We start from the raw sequence: 27,135 nt of genomic DNA, 5'->3' as shown, positions 1-27,135 counted from the left end.
TGCTGGGGCTGGGACGCTGGGGTGGTCTTCCTCCTCTTCTTCCTCTTCCTCCACCATCTCCTCTTCCATTTCCCCTCTTCCTCCTTCCTGTCTTCCTTCTTTTCTTCTTTTATTTTTTTTGGAAATAGGGTCCCACTATGTAACCCAGGCCTCAAACTAGATATCCCTATACTTCTGCCTTCTGGGTGCTGGGATCACAGTCATACAAATGTTTCCATGTAAATAATTGTGGTTTATTTTCATATCAATGTTCTATAATGCATACTCTGTTCTATATAAATAGTGATTGTCTTAGAGGTCAGACAGTTGAAGATAAAATTGAGAAATTCAAAGAAATGTTTAAATTTGTTCTGATCAATTTAAAAAAAATCATTTCTCAGCTTAAAAAAATGACACTGCAAAGAAGGTGGTAAAATCGGTGCTTTGAGTATTCTGTCGTTGAATTTGGATTAGAGAGGGAGTACACTTTACTTAGAGATACATAATTTACCAGATCGCCTCCTCTCCTGGACTAATTCACAGTATGACTTTACACACGGCCACACTGATGGCAGTGTTTCACTTACACTGGTAGAACTTTGGAAGCTAGATTCATGTACAACAACAGTAAACTAATTGATATTTTTTTCCACATTCTTGATAGAAGATGTAGGCATAATACATTAAATTTTGAAAATTGTATGCCTATATTCATGATCCATTGAGTGCTGTGTATAAAGAGAGGTGAGGAAGAATTCAGAAGTGATTGCCGAATCAGTGCAGGATCATGGTGGGTGATGTTCTTGCCCATCTGTATTGACAAAGTTCATGTCATGGTTGGCTTACATACATGTTTAACAATACTCCTATCTCACAGTTTCCATGGTTTAGAATTCTAACCATGCTTGTGTGCAGCCCGGGATCTAGAGGCTCTTCTCGAGGATCTTAGGAACCTGTGACTTTCCAGTCCTGTGGCTGTTACAGTTGCTATGTTTGCTTCTTCAAGTCAACTGTAGGTGCTTCTCTCCAGTTCAGGAATTTGTAGATTACAGTCTAAAACTCTATAAAGTTTTAAGTAAGACATTTTCAAATGCTCACTACTTTTTCAAGGGAATATAGTGGTTCAAGAATGTGTGTTCTTTCTCTATGGCATCCTGTGAGGATTTAGAATTTTAGCAAGCCGCAACCCCTAATACCTTGCCACTTTTTTTTTTTTTATCATTTCTTACTATGTTGTGTCAGCAAGATTTAGAGTAACTAGGACATTCCTAAGCAGAGTAAACAAAGAAGAAAGGGTCTGATGTGGATTTAAAGGCCAGCATGATGAGCTGTTTCCGTAAGGCTGTCCCGGGGCTTGTCAGCTGGCATTTGTTTGCCCGTGACAGTATGATCTCAGATTTGCAGAGTGTGTGGTTCCCAGGAGCCTCTGTAGTAGAGTGGGAATGTGGGGTCCCCAGAATCCTCTGCAGCTTACGTCACCTTTTCCGTTATACCCCGCCAGTGATCCTTCCTCCAGTGCGATCCCACAACCTACTCCTAGTCTCAACTTGTTTCCACCTGCTTTGAAAATTTCCTGCTTAGACATTCTCATCTTTTAAATCCTGCCATCAGTTCCTGTTCACGGTGGCTTGATTTGTATGGCAACTGTTAGGTGTAGTGTAGGTTACCATTGTGCCTTGTAAGTCTGTAACTTGTCTTTTTATACAAAATTCACTGGTGAAGCCAATAAAAGCTACTGGGCCGCCCTCGTGTGTGCCTGCTGTCCTTTTCAGGTTAGCGGTTAGTATTCCGGAGTGTGTTTGTCTAGATATACACTCACGTATGTATATGCATGGTATTATGTGTATACACGTGTGCGTGTGTTTGCTATGCTGCTAGCTGAAGCAGTGCTAACACAGACACTAACACAGAATTTATGTTTAACTGCACTGAATCATTTAACGTATACTCTTTTAAGGAAGGCAAGGCTATTCAAAAGGTGGTAGTATTGTGTAGAGATTTCAGACAATACTATCTTGAAAAAAAGAAGTTTTGAAGAATAGTCTTCAGTCTTGTGAAGCTTGATGGAGCATCTCTCCAGCTAGTGAAACTTCTCTATAAATGGCCTGTGTTGCTGGTGAGGCTAAGGAGGGCTTTATTGTTGACATTATTATATTAGGTACAGTTCAGAAGGACAAAGCTGACTTGACTGAGTGTTCCCTTCTTCAGGCTCCACTCCCGTCCTTCTCGAATGGTAGCACTTCCTACGCTGGTCACTGAAGGGAGACCAGTTCTCTGAGGACTGTCTGAGTGGCCTTGGCTTCTCGACTGCAAAAAGAAAATTGATAAAACCAACACCAGCAGCACTTAGGCATACTTCAGGATGCCTACTAGGGAAAGAATATGCTCGCTACTGCTTTGGGTACTAGGGAGTGTGGGAAACATCAACCCTGTGCCTCTTTTTTGTGTCCTCCCTCACCTTGCCAGCATCTGCACAGGAAAAAGAAAGCAGTTCAGTAAGTGTGCTGGGAAGACCGAGGAGGGCTGCCTTTCTTCTGAGTAGCTTTCATATTTCTTGAGTTCTAAAATAACACATCTATGTTGGATTTTAATTTTTTTTACAGTGCTTTGTATGCTTGTCCCACAGATGTACCCTGTTACATGTACAGTGTGACTAGACCTAGCGTCCAGCTCCAGGCTGGTACAGTTCTCTGCAGTTTGTGGCATACACTCCTGATGTCAGCTGACATGAACTTTGCTCAGCAAAATGGTTTGTAAATATTGGTTCAGGTTTGGCAACAAGAGTGAACAAATCAGTCTTTCTGCCTTATCCTGAGTTTATCCAAACAAACACAAGAGCTTCGTATTTAAAAGCCCAGGAACTGATTGTTTCAGTTTCCAGTGTAGCCCCATCTGTCGTGTGTGTTAATCATCCACAGACCTGTGTGCTTTGAGCGTGGCCACTGGCCATTAGGGAAAACACTCTCTCAGCTGTCACCTCTCCTGAAGTGCTGGCAAGATTATTTTCCCAAGCGTGTGCACTTTCAGTGTTCCTGAAAGCAGACTTGTTACACAAAAGCTCTTCTTAGTGTGGAAGAAATGAGCTGACATGACCGGAACCCAGAGCCCACCCTCCCCTTCCGCCTGGCACTGGCGCGCTCTCTCTCCTTGTTCTGTGATGCCTCTCCCTCTCACTGTCTGCACAGGCCATCTCCAGGTGAGCCACAGGGCCCTGGTGACGTTAGCTTTCAACTTGCTGTCATTTCTGCACCCTGTGGGGAGAGAGGATAAACAGGACCCCTTCTTCTAGGCTGAACTACACATTTTGAATGCCAAGATAGTCTTTAATCTGCTAGGTTTTTTTAAAATAAGTATGTGTGCTAATCACCCCCCAGTCTATACAGTACCAAGCCGAGCATTGGCCTTGTGTGAAATAACTTGAAGCCAATGCTTTCCATGGAAGATTTAATGGAACTAGCTGAGTCTGATGACTCCCTCCTTGGAATGTGTGTATTTTAGGATTAAGTTTAACACCTTGGGTCATGGCCTGAGGCTGGATATTCTAAGCAGCAGGCATTCAGGGAGGGAGCTAGACTTTGCCTCACTTCCTGCTGGGCTGGGTTTGGACAGTGTGCACAGGCAGAGGGGAGCCTGCCATGAATGCCCTGTTGAATATCTATTAGGCCACGCTTTGCGTAAAGGCAACTAGGGGCTGACATTTTACCTTTGCATCAGCTCCCACTGTCCACTAATGACATTGTTCTCTGAGTTCCGGAAAGTTTCTGCGGTGTACTGTGGCTGCATAAGGTCTTCGGAGTGAAGCTCAGAGATGATGTTGGCACTGACTTCATGGGAAGTGTGAGAGGCCAGTTTCCATGCAAATGCATGTGCTGGCCCTTACTATGACCAGTGAGCTGCCCTCCAGAACCCTAGTCACAGGGTGTACCCTGTCAGCTCAGCCTTTCCAACCAAGTCCAACCTCTCTTACAGAGTAGCCTACCTGGATTATTTGATTACAGCTAAACTAATACAAAGGAAATCCCTGGGTGTAGGAGGTGAAGGCTGCTACAACCTTGAGCTCTTTCTACAGTGGAGGTCTGGAGATGGTTAAAAGGGACATTACATTTTGATTTTTCAATACTTACTTGGAGAAAATTCTGTAAAGTTCTAAGCAGTTCTGTGTTTATAACAAAAGACAAAATTGTGCTTTTCTATCTCCTTTCATGTTTTCTTCCCAGGGCATCCCCCCCACCACCACCAATAATCTTAAACCATGTAGATTTGGTTTCTGAGATCCCTTCTTTAGGTGGGGTCTTTTGGGAGTGCTCTGAAGGAGAAGGTTGTACTGCTGTTCTCTGCCTTCCACTTCTAAGTACCTGCTGCCCCCTCCTCCCTGCTCCTTACCCAGCATGCACATCCCCTTTACTATTCTGCCCCGTCATTCAGGGCTGAGGATGCTCACTCATGCTCTGTTCCCCGGGGTTTTTCCTGTCATGGCAGAGTTCGTTTCCATGGCTCACTCCATGTGGTGCCTGGTGTGTTCCATCCTGGAAGGTGGATGACCACCCAGCCATGGTTAGATAAGGACACTTTGTTGTAAGGAGTGTTGGGAGCTAAGTGTGGTAATGAGGGTACATTGGAAAGACAGAAGAGGTACGGATGAAGGGATGCAGAGGGGAGCTCCAGAAGATGTTCAGGAAGGCTATATTTCCTGTGTTGGATGGAGGGTGCACGGCAGGAAAGCTGGGTGGGTGGGGGGCAGGGCTGTGAGGTGGGGTTGAGACAGCAGAGAACATTTACAACTGTGTGTTGGACTCTGCAGCCAGGGACTCCCCTTTGCCTGCCTTATTTTGTCTGGCTATCTTGGGAAACTGGGATCTGGAGCCATCCAGACAGGACTGTGAAATCTTGCCACAAGTGACCAAAGAGGTGGGGGATATCTGGTCCTTTCCCATGCTTCCAGAGTGTGAATCTACTCATCAGAAAAGTGATGTCAGTGTCTTGTTTCCTTTGCCTGTGCCAGTTTAGAGCTGTTAAATCCTGTTGTAGGTCATTGTTCTGTTGCTTCGTGTTCCATGAGCTGCTCCAGTGCCTTCTCTGTCTTTACTTACTGGCTGTGCTCCAGTTGTGCTTTTGTAAACGCCTCTTCAGTGGTGCTGTTCTGGACTCCACAGAGCTGTGGATGCCAGCCTGCTCCTGTGCTTCTTTCTGTCAGACTCCTCGCCTGGTGTAATTGTATCTCAGCAGCAGGCTTCTGTGTGCATAGGATGAGAATTTGAATTCTAGAGCAGAAAGATGAGTTCAGACCAAGCATCAGCATCCCACCCAGGTAGAATGGAGTCCAGTCAGGCACTGGCTTTCTAGTCACCACCCTGGATGCATGAATAGATTTTTGTTTATTTAGTGACTCAGTTTGATACCCAGAGAATTGCCCGAAGATACTAATCCACACTGGCATGGTTTAATCTCTTTTTTCTATTCCAATTGAAAACAACATACTTTCCTACTTCTTCCTGGTTTTTCATCTCACATGAACCATTCATTCCACTTCCCACAGAGCTCTCCACAAGCATAGCTACCCATATGCAATCTTTGCACATGTGTAGCCATTTACAAGCATAGACTTCAACATGCATAGCCTTCTCCTATCTATAAACTTCCCATTCGCATATCTGCCCCGTGTATATCTTGCTCACATTCCCTGCATGTATAGCTTCAATACCAGGGTTTTAGGAAAAATCCCCTCCCAGAGTGGCATATTTGTTACAATCTATGCGCCTACACTGACACATTCCTGACTGGGAGACATATTTGTTACAGTCTGTATTCTTACATGGACACATTATTACCACTTAAGCCCAAAGTTTCCATTTGTGTTCTGTGTGTTTGTTTAAGCCTTTAATAATATGTATCCACCATTATACAGGGTAGCTTTTCTGCCCACAGAGTGTTTGTGTCCTGATGAGCCCTCCGCTGTCTGACCTGACCCCTGGAAACCACTGGCCTTTGCTTTCTCCATGGTTTTGTCTTTTCCTAAATGAGAAGGAAGCTCTTTTACATTGCATTCTTTCATGCATTTGAGGTTATTCGTTGTCTTTTCATGATTCAGTTGCTCATTTGTTTATTTTTATGTATGTATGTATGTATGTATGCATGTCGTGTCTATGTGTGTGTCTGCGAGCAGTGTGTGTACATGTTTGGAGCTCAGAGGTCAACATTGGCTGTCTTCCTCTAGTGCTCTTCACTTTATTCTTCTGAGACAGGGTCTCTCCCTGGATCCAGTGTGTGTACATGTTTGAAGCTCAGAGGTCAACATTGGCTATCTTCCTCTAGTGTGCTTCACTTTATTCTTCTGAGACAGGGTCTCTCACTGGATCCAGGCTTACCAGGTGACTAGACTAGCTGGCCAGTAAGTTCCAGGGATCCTGAACTCGCTGAAGTACCAGGTAACAGACATATACCACCATGTCCAGTTTTCATTTGGGTGTTGTGTTCTGAACTCAGGTCCTTAGGTTTGTACAGCAGGGAACTTCCTGATTGAGCCATCTCCCTAGGCTCTGATAAAATAAAATAGATGTCTTTTTTTTGTTTTCTTTTTCTCTGTTTGAGACAGGATTTCTCTGTAGCTTTGGAGCCTGTCCTGGAACTAGCTCTTGTACACCAGACTGGCCTCGAACTCACAGAGATTCACCTGCATCTACCTCCTGAGTGCTGGAATTAAAGGCATGCGCCACCACCATTGGCCATAAAATAACTTTCTTAATGAATGTTTGTGTTGGGAATTCTCAGTTTGTTTCCTTCATCAATTGGAGTTCAACTGCTGAAAGTTTTTCTGTGTGGCAGAAAACAATACATGGAAGAAGCATCTGCTGAATTAAATGTTGCCCTTCATAAATTCCATGTGCTTCCATATTCATGGTACCTGCAAGGTTAAAAGTTGAATGTGGGGGTTTAGCTTTGAATGTGTATCTTTGTTTTAACACTCACACACGTAAGGCACAGAAACCTTGTAGAAGAAAGACCAGAAAGATCGTAAAAGCCGCAGGATCAGGGAGTTTGCTCTGAGATTACGTCTCCTAGCAACATTAGAAGCTATACCTATAATGTCTGACCAACATGGATGCCCAAACATGAGCAGAACAAAGATAACACTTATGAGCATGCCAAACTGGACAAGCAAGACACAGGGCCTCAACTGAACACAAAGAATTTATAGGCAGCTGAAGAAAGCTGGGGGTAGGACTTGTGGTCTTTCCCAGGGAAAAGCATAGCAATTGGCTATCCAGTGCTAAATAGTCAGCCCTAAAAACATGCGTACAGGCAACATTGGATGAGCTCAACAGGTTATGCTTAGGTATATATATATACACACACACACACACACACACACATATATATGCATGCAAAAAACAATTATTGAAAAAATAGGTCATGAATTTGAAGGGAGTGGGCAAGGGCATATGGGAAGGTTTGGAGGGAGGAAAGGGCAGGGAAAAATGTTATTAAATTAATTAAATTATAACCTGAAAAAAAGAATGAAGACATGAGGCTCAGTGGGTTGAATAACAACTCTAAGGTGATTACATAGCACTTACTGACAGTTGGGAGAAGGAAACAGAGTTCCCTACTCTTTCTGTATGTGTTTACTATATGAGTGCGCACCATAGAAGACTCTTAGGCCTAAATAGTACTCTAGATCACTATTTAATTTTCCTGGTTGATATATAATACTTGAAAGGTTTTCTTAATCAAAAGGTTTGGAATGTTGTGTTGGAGATCCATAGAACATTAGCCTTAAGACTTTTCATTCCTTACGTTAAGTACAAGATGAGTTCTTGAGATCACTGTTTCTTGTTGATAATGCTTTAGAAATACCTACATACCTGCTTTGGATGTATAAAGATGGATATCATTGGGATCCTAGTTTTTCATCAAGTCAAAGGGAAATCCCTGGCCTGATGCACAGAACTGGGATCAGAGGTACAGAACCCAGTTTTCTGCACACAGGTTTCACTCGCACTTAGTAAGCTGCTGGCAAAAGGAGCTATGTCCTTTCCGTGTAAGGAATTCTATTTTGTGTTCTTGTAACGGTCCTAATATTAAGCACTGAGGTGTTGGAGTATTCTAATTGAAATAACTGCTAACATCACCATTGTAATGATTTTCCTTTATACTGTTCTTAAGTCAAGTGCTCCTTAGCTGCAAAAGTGTAATACCTTTGCCAGAGAGGTACATGAATGGATGGTCTGTGCTGGGCTTCTGCAATGGCAACAATGACTTGCATTAATATTGGGATTCTTGCAGGTAGATCCAGTATCTCTTGTGATCAGAGAAAACATTTCTTAGAAATATTTTTTAAAGTGATCAAATAGAATCTAACTTTATATACTTGGCTATTTACTGATTAGCTAGATAATATCTGCTAAAGCCAATGCATTCTAAAATGTGATCATGTAGAATGGGAGATCGCCTTAATTTCACTTTTGTAACATGTTTCTCTTGCAGTGTGTGAACTTAAGTCTCCCTCTATGAGTGATTTCCTGTGGGGGCTAGAGAACTCAGGCTGGCTACGGCACATCAAAGCCATCATGGATGCAGGGATCTTCATTGCAAAGGTTTGTGAGGGCACCGAGGAAAAGGTTAAGGGGTAGACATGAAATGAGTATAACCTCAAAGCACAGCCTGTTCTCTTCTTATTTGCTCTCCTGTGCCCACTGCATGGGTAGCAGGGTTTGTAGGCTCCGTGTGCTGAAATATCCTGTTAGAAAGTACAATGGCCAATCAACTGTGAGTTATCACAGTGGTCAAACGTTAGAATGTTTGCAGATATTCTCTCTTCTGTTGTTAGATTTAATCCTGGATGAAGGAAAGAGTTTTCTGTAGGAGACCATACAACTCGTGGGAGTCGCCTCAGTGATGGGGGTTTGGCTTCCATCCAATAGATCCTGCTTTTCAGTCAGGATTTAAGCATGTAAGTCATGCCGCAGTGACTAAGCAGGATCAAATCAAGTCTCTTACAGAAGTGACATGCACACACGTACGCATGTAAATGTATAACTCCAGTTACTGACAAATGTTATATAATTGCCACATTTTCCAGTTTGTGTTTTCTGCCAAGATAGCTAAAGATGTGTCCATATATTCGGCAGCAGATAGGATTCTTTCCTAGCATTTTCTGCTGTGGTCTTTGCCTGTCCGTCCTCTGGATGTATGCCTTGGCCCTTCTCCTTTTATCTGTAACTTCACAATTTGATAAATTGGATTTCTGTACCTTTCCCTTTTAGAAAAGGCCTGTACATTTCAGTAAGACTTAACCCCAACATTTCAGTAAGATTTAACTTGGGTTGCAGGTGAATTGGGGGACATACCATAAAAGTGTGCACACTTGTATTCGGTCCACTTGTTACCTTGTGGAGAATTGAATGTTGGCTGTTGAATGTAATGAGAAGGGACAGAAAAGCGTTGGTCACTGGCTCTAAGAAGGTTGGGCTGAAGTGCTAACTCTAGTAGTTCTGTTAGCTGTAGCCAAACCTAATAGTCACTCTAATTCTTTGCCATTTCAGGCAGTTTCAGAGGAAGGGGCAAGTGTGCTTGTCCACTGTTCTGACGGCTGGGACAGGACTGCCCAGGTGTGCTCGGTGGCAAGCCTGCTGCTGGACCCTTACTATCGGACTGTGAAGGGCTTCATGGTGAGTCTGGTGACAGCCTTCCTGAGAGAGAGCCTTGACCAACAGTGCACTTCGTTTTTGGAATCTTGTGACTGTCCAATCAATGTTATTCTTCTCTTATTTGATCAGCAAGGTTAACTAAAGGGGGAAAATTGAAACAGATTTGAAATAGATTTATTTTGAGGATGTTGAGACTAGTATAGGTCAATGCTGTGTGTGCATTCAGGAGCAATATAAAATATATTTAGAAGTTTGGAAATTAATGATTTTTATACATAGTTTGTTTACAGATATCTCAAGTTGTGGCAGTGTATGACTGTATGACAGAAAACATGAGCAAAAATATTTGGAAAAAATTTCTGCATTGTATCTATTTCTACATGTGCAAATAGTACTTGGGGGAACAACAGCAACAACAAACAGCGGCATTCATTCCTAAGTCTGTTTTATAATGGTCCTTGATAGCACTGGATGACATACTGAATTTCTAAGTGTTCTCCCTTTTTGCTGGAGTCAGGAGTACATCTTTGGGAGCTGGAACCTTTTGGGTGCGCATCACAATTTGACTCCAGCTGCAGTTGCCTGGGTGTGAGGTTGTGGCTGGGCTGGTAAAAGTCTTTCAAATGACTGAAGGACTTTCCAGTAACTGGCTGACCTAGTGCCTGCTCTTGAACCATAATTTGATAGAAAGTGCCTAGGTGGATCTTGAATCTGCTTGAGATAGAAGTTAACAGGAGCTCCACAAAATCGTCTGTATCACTGGACCTTTGTTTAGTGAGTTACGTCAACTGTTTCCTTGGGGACAAGACAGAACAGGCAGGCTACTTGTTGAGAACATACTACTTCAGACGTTTGAGGTGCACCTCTGCCTCAATGTTTTTTTGAGCAGGTTAGGTTGCTTTGTTTAGCTGGAGAATGTAGGGTTTCCTAGCTACATACTCTAGGAATCTTTCCACATTAAGCCATTGAACATATGTAATACATTTAGAGTTGTCAAGGGCCAACTTCAGCTCATCCATGTGTTTCCAAAGAGATATTGATGACTTATGCCATTGCCCATGTGCGCATGGGACTGCAGAATGCTTGAGTGAGGGTTGGGACCAAACTCAGGTCTTCTGCAAGAGCTGGACACACACTCCAGATCATGGTTAAACATTTTTATTTTAATATACACTATTTCAGATAGTAAACTCACGGTAGCCCTAATTTCAAAGCAAGGCTGAAATTTCAAACATGGTTCTTAACCCCATGATTTTAGACTTTTAAATACAGGGTACAAGAAAGTACCCTTTACTTTTTGCTGGCAGGGAGGGATTTTACATCGTAGGCAAAGAACATTGTATGTTGGTTAACAAATAAGGTGAGGAATAGGGAGGCCTAGGATATTACATACTTCCTAAGTTCATGTCTCTGTAGATTATTTCATCTGTCTTTAGCTTCTCTTTCTCTAAAATGATGGGTAATAACGGCTGTCCGGCAAACGCAATGACATGTGAAGCCATAAACACAGTGCCTGGCACATAAGAGAGAACTCCGGGTAGAGTTACTGCAGTTTCACGCATGTATTTAAGTTTAATTTTCATGTGCAAGGCCTTCAGCTTTGCCCCTTTTAAGTAATCCTGGATATCACGGTTCTTTTGAGATGGATTTCTTATTGTTTTATATAAAGGTTTCCCTGTGACTGTGTCTGTGCACCATGTGCGTGTGTAACTGGAGTTACACAGTTGTCATATGGATCCTGGGGCCTGGGACTGGGTTCTCTGAAGAGCATTAAGTGTTCTTAAGCTAATGAGCCCTCTCTTTGTCTGACAACATATTCTACCACTTAGGGTTTCTTAAGCTCCAGTAAATGAGTACTTTAGTATTAGTATGGTTTTCTATGTTTCCCTCAGAAGCTTCCAGGATATTTATATTCTTTTTGTGTGTGTATATGTTTAGGTATTAATTGAAAAGGACTGGATTGCCTTTGGACATAAATTTAATCATAGGTAAGCAATATATTTTTTCTTTTATTGAAAATAGTTTTTTTTTAATAAATATATACTGATTACCATTCCCTTTCCTCTGCTTCTCCTAGTTCCTCCTCACATTCCCTCCCATCTGTATCCACCACTTCCTTTCTATCCTTAGAAAGCAAATAGGCATCTAAGGGATAATAAAATATAAGATAAAATGAAGCCGGGCGGTGGTGGTGCACGCCTTTAATCCCAGCACTCGGGAGGCAGAAGCAGGCAGATCTCTGTGAGTTTGAGGCCAGCCTGGTCTACAAGAGCTAGTTCTAGGAAGGAACTAAAAAGCTACGGAGAAACCCTGTCTCGAAAAAAAAAAAAAAAAGTGCTCTGTATTATTAATCTAAGTTCAAATGCAAAGTTTAAATTAAAAAAATATTCTTTGTCCATAAAAAATTTTCTGTCACACATACTCTCTTTTCTATTCAGACTTCATTACAAAGTTTATTTTCCAATTGGAAACTTAAAATTTTTTTTTCTACTTCATCCAAAGTTTGTAATATCTATTTAGGAATTAAAGTTGCTTCATGATTATCTTTGCATTTATAGATTTCTAATAAAAAAACCCACCTCTTAGGTATAAAGTCTAGAATACTATGTTTTATAGATATGGAAATTTAGATGGTGACCCAAAAGAAATCTCTCCGGTGATCGACCAGTTCATTGAGTGTGTCTGGCAGTTGACAGAGCTGTTCCCGTGCGCCTTTGAGTTCAACGAGCGGTTTTTGATTCACATTCAGCACCATGTCTACTCCTGTCAGTTCGGAAACTTCCTCTGCAACAGCCAGAAGGAGAGACGAGAACTCAAGTAAGTTTTGGTGCTCAATTGTTAGTGATTTTGGCAGCTGAGATTTCATACAGACTTTCATAGTTTTGAAAACTTCTTGAGTTACAGAACTATTCTACATTCTTTTCCCTTTCCTGACACCATTTCATCAATGGTTTAAATGTTATCAAAGTCACTTCTCCCTGTGATTCTGCCTGAATCAGACAGGTCGGAAGACTTAACACTAATATTTAAAGGAAACTTCTGGAACTAAAGAAATTTATGTTTGCCTTAAAAATGTTAGACATTATTTGATAGACATAATAAAAACTTCAGATTAACTGGAAAAGCCTATTTGAAACTGAAACCATTAGGTTTTTAGTTTTGTTTTGGGGGGTTAAAGTCATTTTGCACATAGCAGTTTGATGAGTTTCAATATAAAGATATTTTCATTCAAGTAGATCCCATATGGTGCCTTTTTACGCTTTCCTTAGGCCCTTTTCTTCTACTTCTTTACTTTTTGAGATGGAGTGTCACAGTACAGCCAGGGTGTTCTGGAACTCACGATCTTTGCACCTGAGTGCCACCACACTTGAGAACAATTCCATCTGGGTTAAATTCATTAGCCAAGGCTAGTAATATTTTTTTTTCATTTTTTATTGAAAAAAAATTTTTCTCCTCCCAGCTTCCCATTTCCCTCCCCCTCCTCCCACTCATCTCCCCCTCCCTCTCCAGTCCGAAGAGCAGTCAGGGTTCCCTGCCCTGTGGAAAGTCCAAGGTCCTCCCCCCTCCATCCATGTCTAGGAAGGTGAGCCTCCAAACTGGCTAGGCTCCCACAAAGCCAGAACATAAAGTAGGATCAAAACCCAGTGCCATTGTCCTTGGCTTCTCATCAGCCCTCATTGTTCACCATGTTCAGAGTCCGGTTTTGTCCCATGCTTTTTCAGTCACAGTCCAGCTGGCCTTGGTGAGCTCCCAATAAATCAGCCCCACTGTCTCAGCTAGTAATATTTTAAGTGTAGAATTTTAATACCATTGAAGACTTAGGAGATTTAAGAAGTCCAAACAGAACTTTTTGAGGTACAAATAACATAAAATGATTTTAACTCTATTGTGTATGACATCCAGTTTAATTGTGGAAAAAGGTCAGTTCAAATAAAGTAGATTTTAGTAGGTTTGTGCCATCTGGAGTGGAATAAAAGTTACTTTTTCTAGTAGATGCTGGTTTGTTCTCTCCATGGACCTTAAAGTGTGGTTTCTGATAAATGGAGACTATTTAGGAACAGAGTACAGGCTTCTTGGTAGAGTGGTTCCTACACAGGCATGGGGACCTAAGCTCACTCCCCAGAACTCACATTTAAAAATAAACAAAAACCACTGGGTGTAGTGGCATGCTTTTAGAAGAGAACTTTTATTTTAGGTGTATTACATTTTGCTTGCATGTGAAAATGTGCACTGTGTGCATGTGTGATACATGCAGAAGTCAGGAGAGGTGCTAGATCCCCTGAGACTAAAGTTAAGGATGGTTGTAAGCCACCATGTAGGTGCTAGGAAGCAGACCTGGGTCCTGAAAGAACTGCCTGGCGGTGTGCTTATAGTCCCAGTGCTGGGGGATTAGAGACTGGCAGATCCTTTTAGATCTCTAGGATCAGTGAGAGAACCGTACTAGAAAACAAGTGGCGTTTGGGAGATGGCTCAGTGGCTTATGTTTGCCCACAAACATGAGGACTGGAGTTTGTGTACAATTCCAGCCTCTGAAGGCTGACAAGGGAACCCTGGCAGCTGTCTAGTGAGGCTGAGTTGGGGTCTGAATAAGTGGGCCTGCCTGACAGAGTAAGGTAGAACAGTCAAGGATGATTTTTACATCTGCCCCCATGCGTGCATGCATGCAGACAACCTCCTCCCTCCCCCCATATAGTGGGAATGGAAAAGGGGGGGGGGGGAGTTCAGTTTCTGAAGGACTCCCGAGGGTGAACGCCGGCCTCTGTCTGCAACCACAGGATACATGATTAATGTGCACATAGCAGAGATTATCCTTTGGTCTCAGTTGGTTTTCTTGATAGTTTGTGGTCTGCTTATGTACTAGAATAGCTAATCCTAATGGTATCTGCTTGGCTTTCAATGCTGGCTTTTCTACTTAGTATGGGATTTGGGGAGACCCATTCATTTGTCTCTTCATTCAGAAAATGGGACATATACAGGAATTGTGGGTTAAATGAAAGAAAACTGAAGCATTTAGCATAGTGCTTGGAAAGTTAAGCCAATAACTGATTGAGGATAAAAACTGAATGAAACTATATAACTAATATTTCTTTCAATACTCAGAATACGCAAACATTTTGTCAAGGCTGGTACAAACAGTAATGGAGTAAGGAGTATCCTAAGAACACTTTTGTACCATGCCAAGAAGCCACTGGCAGATGGTAATGTCACTGCTATGTATTAACGCTTCAGGTAACAATTACTAGTTCTTTTCCAGCTGGAATATACTTGTTATTTAGAAGAACCAAGCTGAGTCATTTCTTTTTTTTTTTTTTTTCTTTATAACAGGATTCAAGAAAGAACCTACTCTTTGTGGTCACACCTATGGAAGAATCGGGCTGACTACCTCAATCCTCTGTTTAGAGCTGACCACAGTCAGATGCAGGGGAGCCTTCATCTGCCTACAGCTCCATGCAACTTCACATATAAGTAAGTCCGACTTTAGAAATTTGCCCCATGTGCTTTGCAATTGGCGTGACTTAACATTCAGAGGCCAAAGTGTGAACGCTGAGCTTCAAGGCTTTACTGGACATAAACCCACCAGAGAGGATAACTGGCTCTCGGATGGTGCTATTGCTGGCAGTTGCTGTTTCTCTCGGTCCATGGCTTTACGCGTGCATTTCCCTTTAGAAATGGATGCTTTATAATAAGGTCCTTACAAATGAAAGTTTTCACCATGGTAATTGTTTGAAGAGGGAGAAAGGAAGGAAAATGAAGTCCTGTAGAAGTAGAATTGAAAGCACAGGTTTGGCAGAAATATTTGTCTGTGGAGACCATTGATTTTAAGATGGGACTGGGTAGGGAGAATGGAGAATGGAGAGCAGGTACATTGGATGTGTGCTACATGCTCTCAGTCTCTTTTCATGATAAAATGATTCCCATCAGGCCAGAAAATGGCAAACAAACACAGTTTGACACACACCGTGGGTCCTATTCCTAAAGGTGATTTTAGTCCTAGTTACATTGGTATTATTTCTGACAACATAGACAAATATTCTATATCAAAAATGCCTGCATGGTTTGTGCAAAATAGCGATTTTTAAAACTAATGAAGACACACTACAGTTATTTTTACTGCACCTTATTACTAACTCATAACTAATAGTGTTTTCCTGAGGCTCAGGCACTGTTCTATGTGCTGCAGATAGTGAGAGCTCTTGCCCTCACGGTGCTTTTTTATAGGCCTAGGGATAACCCCCATGACATCTGTTCCATTTGCATTGTAGAATGCTTGCTGTCTTGGGTAGATTTATTGAAAACGTAGTTTCTGGTGGTTATCCTAAGTGAAAGCTGTTCCAAGTCTAAAAGCCAGCTTTCCTTTGCAGTGGAAATTCTAAATATATATCACAAATTCTCAAAGTTCCAATGATTAAAAAAAATACACTAATTTGGTCTATTATAGAAAAAACTTTTGTTTTAATTCAGTATTATATGAACTTCCTCTTTCTAAAAGAAGTCAACTACCCTAGAAAAAATACCAACCTGAGTAGTTGCTTTTCCAAGCCCATAACTTGGTGATGGTTTTTAGTGTTGTTGGGCTGTGGTCCCCTTTCTCCCCAGGTTTTGGAGTGGAATGTATAACCGCTTTGAAAAGGGGTTGCACCCTCGCCAGTCTGTCACAGATTACCTCATGGCCGTGAAGGAGGAGTCCCAGCAGCTGGAGGAAGAACTCGAGGCCCTACAAGGAGTGAGTCTTCTATTGCTTATACCATTTTCTGTGCCCGTTTGCTGAGCATTACCTTGAGGAAGACCCTCAAGTCTACAACATAAATATAGCAGCAGCCATTTCCTTTTAGGCGGTGGATAAGACAAAATAGTCTCATTTGGGTGAATACCCAGATAAAAGCCCAAACTGAAATCTGTTTAGTCATCTGTGTTAGTTTTGGCTCACTTCAGTTTGTTGAAATATTTACTGGTCAGTACATTTTATTTTTCCCATCACTGTTATTTGAAAGTACTTAAGTTTTCTTTTAAAAGGCAGGGCATGAAAATGAGAAAAAGCAAAATTGAATACGTTCAACTGATATGGCTCAACTTTTAAAAATTTCATTTGATACTGCATTGATATGTAAATAGCTTAGATTGACTGTACTTGGTATAATGTGTGCATATATAATTTCCATTATTGGGCAGACATTGTGGTGTGTGTGTGTGTGTGTGTTTCCTGCATATCTTCATCTTCAGTGAATACTATCAATTCTGATTCGCTCATCCTAAAACTACCATTCATCTGCTCAAAAGCTGGCAATAAATTCCTGTTGTTTGGAACCTGTATGTTCAAGTGAGAATCAGTGTTTTAAATAGGATACTATGGGGCTGGGGGTGGCTTGGTGGTTAGGAGCACTACTCTTCTCCACACCCAGTGGTGGTTCACAACCATAGGTGACCACAGTTCAGGGGATCTGATGGCTCCAATTGTCACAGGCTTTGGATGCGTTTAGTGCACATACTTACATTCAGGCACACATACATACATATAAAATGTTTTAAACAATTTTAAATGCAATGTGACTTTTTAAACAGTCTGATGTAGTGTATAAATAAGCACTAGCATGAAGGCCGAATGCAGTGATGGTACTGGACAAGAACGTGAACTCCTCTCAGGTAACAGCCTACATAAAATTGGCAAATTCAAACTGAATTTGTGTGACCAGTGGAAACTCATCTGCAGATCCCCACTATGAATTAGCGCCTAGGAAAATGGAGCTTTACAGTACAGGTATGCCAACGGTAGAGTCAGCTGGAGGTGGAGGACAGTGTACTTCATAGTACACTGGAAGAAATCGGCTTTCAGGCTAAGCTTAAGGTTGTCAACATTCCTGTGTTGGACTGGAGTACTCTTGAGATAAGTCTAAATGGTTATTCTAGTATAAATGGGCCACCGTCAAAGGAACATCTGGTAATGGAGAGCTCTGTTCTGCATCGCACTTGTACACTACTGGAGAGAGAAGCAGCTCTTAACTGTCAGCAGGATACAGCTTTCCAAGGACTCTGGTGCCTGAGCACCAAGCCTAGAAATCCACATTTACAAGACCCAGATGACTGGGGTTGGGTATAAAGCTGAGACCTTGGACTAAGGAATAAAATCAGAGAACTGAAATGAGCCACAGATCCAGTTTACAGTTTTGGAGGCATCTTAGCCCTTTTGCCAAAGTCCCCTCTTGTTGGGCCAATTTAATTTTTTCAAAAGGTATCCAGCTTTCTGACTCTTAGGGTTGTACTTATTATAGCATTCTTTGGGTTGAAAAACATAAAATAATGTAGAATCAAAAGTACCTTAATCATAAAATGCCTATTTGTTTCTTATAGTAGCTAAAATTCCTTAATATTTGATATTTTCCCATAAATTCCTTTAAATTCTAGTTAAATGCCCATTTACAGGACATGTTTTGCTTCCTGCATTTGTGGCTTTCTAGCTACTGCAAGGTCCAAGCTCTGCTCTTTCAGCCTTTTACATTGCTTTTTGCTCTTTCCCGTGAAACCAACCAGCTTATCTTCCCAAGTGACAACATCCAGGGGATGCTATGCTTGTGTCCGGATTCATAGGACCCAGGTTTAATTCCTAGCACTCAAGTGGCAGCTTACAATTGTCTGTCACTAGTTCCAAGGGAACCAGCAGCCTCATTTGATCTCCACAGGGACCAGGCACATACATGGTGTACATACATATATACAAACATCCATATGCATAAAATAAATGTTTTAAAAATTAAAAAAAGCTCACGTTTACAGTTAACAGGATGGAAAAAACTATGGCAAATTGTATAGACAACTTACATCCAGGCACTTATTACATTGTTCACATTATAGAGAATCCGTCTATAATGTTACTACCATCCTACATTAGAGGTGAAGAAAGCAAGCCTCTCAGTTAATCTTATTCGAGTTCATGACGTTGGTTTTCACCTGACATAAGACTCTTGTCCTTAACATTATCTTCTACTGGAAGGCAATGACTAGAATAAGGCATGCTTATATATAAGAATAAGCTGTTTATGACTTTCCTCAAAGTTGTTATTAATTTTTTAGAGGCTGGAAAAGATTCAGGAAGTTCACTTCAATGGCACCAAAGTGAAGGGTAAGCACAGTGAACCCAGCAAACCCTCGGGATTTTCTACCTCAGACAACAGCACAGCCAACACTCCTCAGGATTACAGTGGAAACATGAAGTCCTTCCCGTCCAGGAGCCCTTCCCAGGGTGATGAAGATTCTGCTCTGATCCTAACCCAAGACAATTTGAAAAGCTCAGATCCTGATCTGTCAGTGAATAGCGACCAAGAGTCTGGGGTGGAGGATTTGAGCTGCCGATCTCCAAGTGGTGGTGAGCATGCACCCAGCGAAGACAGCGGCAAGGACCGGGACTCTGACGAAGCTGTGTTTCTCACTGCTTGAAGTTTCGCTTTGGAGTTCCAAAGTAAAAGACAAAGAAACACTCCCAAATTAAGGGGACAGTGCAATCAGTGCAATTCATAATAAAAAAAAAATCTCAAGAAATGGCACGTTCCATTAAGAACCATAAAATAAGCTATGAAAATAAAAAAAATATATAGTCTCTCAATAGCCAGTTCTTTTATCAAATCAGAAGAGTGTTCACCATTCCCGAGGCTCATGGTAGACTATGAAAAAGCATACCATCATCACCAGAGGTGGTCCATACACGTTTTCCCTGGCATAGCATGTATCTACTCAGAAAGCCCTCCTCTCCTTTCTCTCCACCTGTTAATGGTTTAGAATTATCACTTCCAGATTCAGTTTTCTGAAACATTTGACATTTCATTCTGCCTTTACCAATATTTTTAAAAATAAGCATTGAAAATAGTCTTTTTTGTTAATAAATATATTCCTAAATAGCTGTGGAATTAATATTTCAGGTAGGATAATTATTTTAACATCTAATTAGATACTATTTTAAATTCTATTGCTCCCTCTGGAGTATCTTCTGCTTTTATCACTTAGAAGTGCTAACATGTGTGTTTTCTTTTTAAACATGGATGTAGTATCTCATAAAGCAGAAGTCTCACTCACTTTCTCTATCTCAAATATGAATCCAGATATCAGCTCGCAGCAACTCTAGCAACCTTTTATTATTTCAGAGACTGTGCCTGCCAAAACTGTGTGGGCCACCACCAACCTGATTCTAAATGACAACACTGTGAACTTCGTAGGCAGTCATACATCAGCAAGGGAAACTAGTGAGGAACTAGGGAATTGCGTGTCTTAGTTACTTTTCTCTTGTGGTAAGACGCCACAACCAAGGCAACTAGAAGAAAAAATTTATTTTGGGCTTACAATTTGAGGGGTTTAGAATCCGTGATCATCATGGCAGAGGGATACAGCACAGGCAAGCAGGTATGGCACTGGAGCAGTAGCTGACAGCTCACATCTTGAAACAACCCAGAGGCAGTGAGAGCCAACTGGAAATGGTGTGGGCTTTTCAAAATAAAAAGCCAGCTCACAGTGACATACTCCCAACAAGACCACACCTCCTAAATCCTTCCCAAACAGTTCCATCAACTGGGAACTGACCATTCAAATATAAGCCTCTGGAGCCATTCTTCAACCCCCTACATCATGTCCATGGAGTAAAGGTTATAGTTATAGTGCTGGTCACTTTACAAATGACATAGCACATTAATGTTTCCAGTAACATTAGCAGTATCTTATGACCGTTGACTGATGAATGCCATTTCTGAAGTTTCTGTTAAAATGCACGTTTAGAACAATCATTCCCATCTCATACTTAAAAACAGGATTTGAATTGAACTTTTGATAGGAAGACTCTTAATGGAGAAATGTTGCTGTTTGAAGACACTGAAATGTTATTGTATGATTTTACAATATTAGTACATTCTAATAAAGAGATAAATTTAATCTTAGTTTTTATAACAGTATTTTAAAATGTGAAAATTTATATCAGATACTGATATATTCAATTTTGTGGAAATAGAAACACATTAATAAGAAAGGACAAGAGACTGCGCAAACCTCTAGTCTGACTTATACATACATCACATAATGTAATACAGGATAATAGTGTTCACACTTAAAAGATGATTTTAATATACTAAAGGCCTGTAATATAAAAATATTGTTAATATAAAAATAAAGTAAGTATAATACTTTTAGATGTTAAATCTGAGCATTTTTTCTGTTGAGAAGTTCCCCAATCACACGTAAGGAATATTTATTCATTTTTATAGTCTTACTTAATAGTCTAATAGCTAATAAACACATTGATATGGTGAGACTGGCTTTACAGCTTTATAACAAGACTCCTCTTTCGTGTTTTCTTTTTTTAAGACAGCATCTGATCATGCAGCCCTGGCCTCAGACTCGAGATCTTTCTGCTTTTGCCTGTTGGGTGCGGAGATTACAGGTGTGTGCCATCATTCCTGGCTTTCTTTCTATCATTATTTAGTATCCACTCCTAGAGACACTGTTGCCTAATTTCTTAAAGCAGATAGTAAGCCTAAAATAAATAAAGGAAAGAAAGAAAAAGCAGCATCTATGTCAAACTAGATGACATATTTGAAAAAAAAAAGTGTGTGTATATACATCTTAATGTGACACCTTCGACATCAGAGCCACCCACTTTTTGTTCCCCTCATCCTTTTACAAGACATAATGTAAGCATGTAGTCACTGAGTCTTTTTTACAAGCTAACCTCGCAGTGAAACTACATACAAATTTACTTTTTCCAGAGAGCCTGGACAAACCACGGTCAATTCAGCAAGACTAAAATCTCTAGAACTTCAGGTTCATTTAAATCAGGCGTCGGTCATAAGGCATTTTATTATTTAAGGGAGTTCCAGGAACTATGTTTATAACTGATTCAGGACACAGGACTTCCCAGCCAGTCATCGTTACAGCTTAAGTGATTTGTTACTTTCAGTAATACTAAAGTCAACTTTATATGAAAAAGGAAAGAATTTTGGTCATGTTTTAACAAGTCAATGACAAATTTAAATAAAAAAATAAGAAATAAACCTTCAAATGATTTTTTAAAATTAAATCTGCATGTGTGTGTGTGTGCACATGTGTGTGTGCATGCCTCTGCTCCAGTGCTGAAGTGAGAACAGGTATCAGTCTTTGCTCTGCACCTTGTGTGCAGCAGGGTCTTGTTTGCTGCTATTCTGTCCACCACACAAACTGGTAGGCAGAGCTTCCTGGAGTGATTCCCTCAGCCTCCTCTCTTGTGAGGGGTAATGGAATTACAGGCATGTTCTACCATGCATCCGGTCTTTATATAGGTTCTGAGGATTTGAACTCAGGTCTTCATGCTTTCATGACAAATAGGTTGGCACTGAGTCCCTTACGCAGTACAAATTTTCATTCCTGAAAAAGAGCTCAGGTGGCAGAGTGCCTGCCTCACATGACTGAAGCTGCCCTAAGTTCAACCTAAGCACTACATGAACTGGGCATACTGATACAGGAGCCTAGTACTCAGTAGGTGGAAGATAAGAGTGTCAAGGTTACCCTCAGCTACACAGCAAGTTAGAGGAGAATCTGGGCTAAAGACCCTGCCTTAAACAAAAACAAACAAAAAAAAACACATTTGGTTTACTTCAACACAATCTTAGCTGTCTTCCACTTTAAATATGCAAACTATAGTCAAACAAGCTCTGTTCTGCATTCTGAAATTAATTCCCTAGTGTCAATTTATTCTGAAAATTTGACCCAATATTGAAATAGATGCCTTTATTATTCCCTCTTTGACTTATTACTACTATCCATGACAAATCCTACCTGAGGTAGTCTTAATTCCTAGGCCTTCTTTACAGTCTTCTATTTTTACACTAAAGTAAAATCAGTACATTGTTTAGTATTCCTATCTGTAGCCAGTTTTTACAAGAAGAAATATAACCATCTGAACAAATCTGTCAACTTGTTAAATGCAAGTAACTGGTCAGATGTCTGTTTAATATTTGAATTCTAAAGAAGGTCTCTGAATTATGGATAAATTATGCTTCCTTAACTGACAAACAAGGAAATGTCGGTAATACAAGCTTAAAGAAAAATGCCACAGGCTTACTACTGTGGCTGTATAAACAGCATGTTCTGGGTAAGCATGTGGGTAGGGGGCAACAGAGAGAAGCACCGAGACACCAGAGATCACACTTGGGTTATCTATCTCTGGGTAGCTGTTCTACAATGCTGGTGGTGTTTAGTAGCTGAATCAATGTTCTCCAAAGCCTAGTCTGCTGTCTTTTGTTCTAGGATATGCATGCCCAGTTTACAAAAGCAAGCAGACAGTGACTCATAAATTCCATACCAACTACAATGACTGCTGGGAATGTTAAACTCCAGCACCAGTGCAGTAAGGGAACGTCTCTGAATGCCCCAAAGTTGAAATACTACTACATCAATATCTCACCCATATATCCTTAACAGGAATAACAAGTTTACCCTTCATCTGGCCATTCTGAGAATTAAATAGCATGCCCTTAGCAACAGTGCCAGGAAGACAGGTATTATAACAGTGTATAGCTAGTGTTGGATCTCTACAGTCCATGTGAATGTCTCTGACAAACATGAAATATTTTTCAATAGAAAATATTTGTATATTTTCTAAAATTATATTACAAAAGCCATGTAGAAAAAGAAGAATGAAAACAAGACAAATTATAATGCATGCAGGCTTTGGAATGACAATTGAGCAAATAAATGTTAGGGTATTTAGTGATTTAGATACTTCCTTACTAAACCTCAGGTATGTACTTATTCATTTTCACCTTTATGTACTTTTAATAAGTTCATTCTGAGGCACGATATAAACAAATTGTTGAATACAAGTACAAATTAGAAAATTAAATTCATTAAAAATTAAGACTGAATATTACTTAGTACAAAGCCTTTTTCTTAGAAAAAATAATTTTAGGAAAAGATTAAATTATAAGTAATAAAATTTCACAAACTTTTTAATGTCTAGATTTACCACCTTTTAACAAAAGGATGTCTTTAACATTTGAAATATAAAAAATATCTTTATTTAACTAAAAACCCATAGACAGCTTTTTTTTTTAAATTAGCATGAAAGTCTGTATTGGACTGGTTTAATGAAAAGAAAATTTTTTTAAGTAAAACAGGTAAGAAGATCACAAGTTTGAGGTTAGCCTGGGCTACACAGGAAAGCCTGTTCCAGAACAAAACCAAACAAGTACATTAACCTCTACTGCTCCCCAAATGCATCTTTATGTGAAAATGAAACTAAGAGAGCAGCTTCTCCACTCTCCTTTATTGCAGGCATTGCAAGGTGCACTGGACAGCTTTATCTAAGAAAGCGTGAGTGAGTGAGTGTGTGTGTGTGTGTGTGTGTGTGTGTGAGTGTGTGTGTGTGTGTGTCGGGGGTGGGGTGACAAGAAGAGAATCTAAGTAATAACCATTCTTGATAAAGAAATGAGGAACTCCAAGTTAAAACTACAAATGTTGGTCAGTTTTATAAAATATAAAACTAGCTGGAATCACATGCACAGACGTTTAATTAGGAATAGTAGAGGAACTTAAATACAGGATTTGTCAACAATAAACATTTTTAGTGCAAATAGTGCAGAAATATTTCTCAAAACAAATATAGCAGTCATTCTAATCTATACAAAATCAGTCTCAGTTATGTATACAATCTATAGAGTGCATCTGGAGTTCAGCCATGGTCATGAAATGCCAATTCTTAAGTCATAAATATCAAACAATGTGCTTAGTTTTGTGTCCCATTTCTTTCTTGATTCATGTTTTCAGGAAAATCTGGAATGGAAAAAATTTTAAATTTAAGATTTAAGATGATAAACTCATTCCTTTATACTGTCTTCTGGTTTAGATTCACTGTAACATGACTGGGAGGGAATTGGGTAAGGAAACTATTAAGTATGGTCCTGTATAATAATTTATTTCTACTTCTTGAGCTTGGGTAACACAAAAAGTATAAAAATGAGCTCAATTTAGAAATTAGATCAAAACAGTTCAGAGTTGGTGGTAATCAATACAATCTGAACTAAACTGAGAAGCGCCTACCCCCTTTTTTCTCTCTCTTCAAAGAATCCCATGTGTGCCTCCACAACGTCTACTCCTTCAGCCCAGATGGCTGGGTGCAGAACCACGTGGTCCCCATCTCTGGCCATGTGATTAGGGAGAGAATGCACCCATCTCTCCTAGGGATTTGTACTCCAAGAGACTCTCGGTCCTCTAACCAGCTGCTTCGAGCAGTAATGGTTGCTGGGTTACTAAGAAAAGAGGGATGCTGATGTAGGTCAGTTGTAGCTTGTTGAACACATGGGAAGCAATGGGTCTGACCCAGCAATCCACACACAAAAATCAGACTGAGAAATGAGAAACTGCCAGCCTGAGAAAAAAAAAGAGCTGTTTTGGTTCCTAAGTGGCTTCCAGTGTTTCCACTCTCAGTAACTGGGCTGTTACCTTTTCATTTTGGCTCTCTGGTAATTTTGTATTTTCCTTCAACAAGAAGTTTATATTAAGGTTGCTGGAGTATGTGGTGGTTAGAATAAGAAATGTCCCCCAGTCTTGGGTATCTGAACACATACATGGTGCTGTTTTGGGAGGTGGTGCAGCCTTGCTAGTACATCACTGTGGGCGGGCTTTGAGAATTTGTAGTCTCCCTGTACTCTTTGTGTTTGTGGTTGAAGATATGGTCTCTTAGCTTCCTGCTCCAGCTGCCTGATGCTATGCCTCCCTCATCATTATGGACTCTCTCTCAGGAACCATAAACACAAACTCTTCCATTTAAACTTGTCTTGGTCATGGTATTTTATCACACCAATAGAACTAATACAGGGCAAGATATTCTTCTGTAAGGAAAACATCCCTGAAACAAGTAGAGGAGGGATGACAGAGCTTGAAGGCTGAGAAGATGGCAGTAGAAAGAACACTACAAGTAAGCTAACCTCGGGGGAAAATGCAGTTTTCCTTAAGGACACCCTCACACTGAGAAAACACTAAAAAGTTTCTACTAGCTGTAGGCTTACTTATACAATGGTGTGTTTAATATATAATTATCAGCATTGTATTACATATAACAACTATAATGACACTGTGATCAGGCTCTGTTAAGAACTATCTTGTTAAAGAATACTTGGTAATAGCCTTGAGATACTAGCTGAAATGCGATTTACCTATAGAGGAGCATGAAATTGGCTGTGCATTGCAATCACCTGGTGAAGCTTCTCTTCTTTAGCTCTTCTACAGTGGCAAATCTGGAAGACAAATTATTTAAAATACCAGTCAGTTTTCCAACTAGTTCCTACATTATGACAGAATTCCAAGTAAGAATATTTCAATTAGTTAACATTCTTTTAAGTTTCTAACATTTAAGGTAGCTAATAATTAGTCAGAAAAGCACTGAGCTCCATTTGAAAACAATCTTTGACTACAAACTTCCCTGATCTAATTCAAATGCCTGTGCTTTAAAAACAAAGAAGTAAAGCATACTCTTGTTAATCATGGAAGACTAACAAACATAAACTTCAGTGTAGCTATACAGAACAGAATGGGTCAGAAACCAATTTCTTGCTAATATTTTAATCACAGGTAAGTTACTAACCATCTCTGAATTTCAATTGTCTCTCATGAAAAATAGAGTAAACTTTGCCCTGTCTGCTTTAAAGGGTTCCCGCACACAAACACACACCCCCACACAAACATTTCATAAAACTTACCAAATAACAAGTATGACTTCAGAGATTGGGTAAATATTTAGGCCTATATTAACCAGTATGAAATTGTTAAGCAGATTGTTTTCCTTGAATACAATGGGAACACCAGAATAGAAGCTGTTCTATTTTTATTATTTATTGTATTTTTAATCTCTATAGGTTATTTTGTAATTAAGCAACTTATAAAAAAGGTGGTTTTTCAGGAGACTATTATAGCTATTAAGATTAAACTAAGCTGATTTACCAGCTCTGACCCAATGATGCAGATACTATCACTTCTACAAGAGAACTCTCATTAGATCACCTGTTGTGTGTGCAGAACTAAGGTTAGAACGATAGTAGGTGCTGCCATCCTTCCCCAGACAGGTTTTTCAGAGCCTGCTCAGTACTCAAAACTCCAGCTTGGTCTGCACTAATGATCTTTACTCATGACCACACTTAAATTTATTATTATGTTGTCACTCATTCTCAACTGAAGAGTGTCACATACTGTTCTCTTTTCCTTGAAGCTACTGAGAAAATCATCTATTTCAGTTTTTCCCTCCAAGAACTCCTCAGCAATGTTATCCGACTCTTCCTCAGCTTCATGTGCAGCTACTTTCAATCTTGCCTGGAGGGCACTTGCACTACAACTCTGTGAACAAACAAAAAAAAAAAAAAAACAAGCATTGCATTAGTCCATAATTCTCATATCAATTTCAGAGAAGGAAAATGAGGCAGAGCTATGGAAAGCAATCTTCACATTGAATACTTGGATAGACAACACCTTGGGGTTTCTATAGCTATGATGGAACACCATGACAAAAAAA

The 27,135-nt window shown here is 40.2% G+C and overlaps 2 protein-coding genes across 3 annotated transcripts in view; one reads left to right on the top strand and one right to left on the bottom strand.

Moving 5' to 3' along the window:
* Window positions 1-20,906, top strand: part of Mtmr7 (myotubularin related protein 7) — a 78,704-nt gene extending 57,798 nt beyond the window's left edge. Inside the window, exons 8-14 of the mRNA XM_005362544.3 lie at window positions 8,464-8,573; window positions 9,522-9,647; window positions 11,565-11,614; window positions 12,243-12,443; window positions 14,952-15,092; window positions 16,224-16,350; window positions 18,693-20,906. Coding sequence (XP_005362601.1) covers window positions 8,464-8,573; window positions 9,522-9,647; window positions 11,565-11,614; window positions 12,243-12,443; window positions 14,952-15,092; window positions 16,224-16,350; window positions 18,693-19,055 — 1,118 coding nt within the window. The 3' untranslated portion in view covers window positions 19,056-20,906. The remainder of the gene's footprint in view (window positions 1-8,463; window positions 8,574-9,521; window positions 9,648-11,564; window positions 11,615-12,242; window positions 12,444-14,951; window positions 15,093-16,223; window positions 16,351-18,692) is intronic.
* The window catches only part of Vps37a (VPS37A, ESCRT-I subunit), a 38,399-nt gene continuing 30,761 nt past the window's right edge, over window positions 19,498-27,135 (bottom strand). The window contains exons 10-12 of one of the 2 annotated variants that reach the window (XM_013352014.2): window positions 26,817-26,960; window positions 25,826-25,867; window positions 19,498-24,404 (exon numbers count right to left, since the gene is read on the bottom strand). In XM_013352014.2, coding sequence (XP_013207468.1) covers window positions 24,387-24,404; window positions 25,826-25,867; window positions 26,817-26,960 — 204 coding nt within the window. In that variant the 3' untranslated portion in view covers window positions 19,498-24,386. Of the gene's footprint in view, window positions 24,405-25,786; window positions 25,868-26,816; window positions 26,961-27,135 lie in introns of both variants that reach the window. The other variant, XM_005362545.2, reaches the window with a different exon arrangement.

The sequence above is a fragment of the Microtus ochrogaster genome, linkage group LG7_11 (genome assembly GCF_000317375.1).
Source record: "Microtus ochrogaster isolate Prairie Vole_2 linkage group LG7_11, MicOch1.0, whole genome shotgun sequence".
Classification (NCBI taxonomy): domain Eukaryota; kingdom Metazoa; phylum Chordata; class Mammalia; order Rodentia; family Cricetidae; genus Microtus; species Microtus ochrogaster.
The sequence above is the reverse complement of the archived record's forward strand: the minus strand, read 5'-3'. Positions and strand labels throughout refer to the sequence as shown.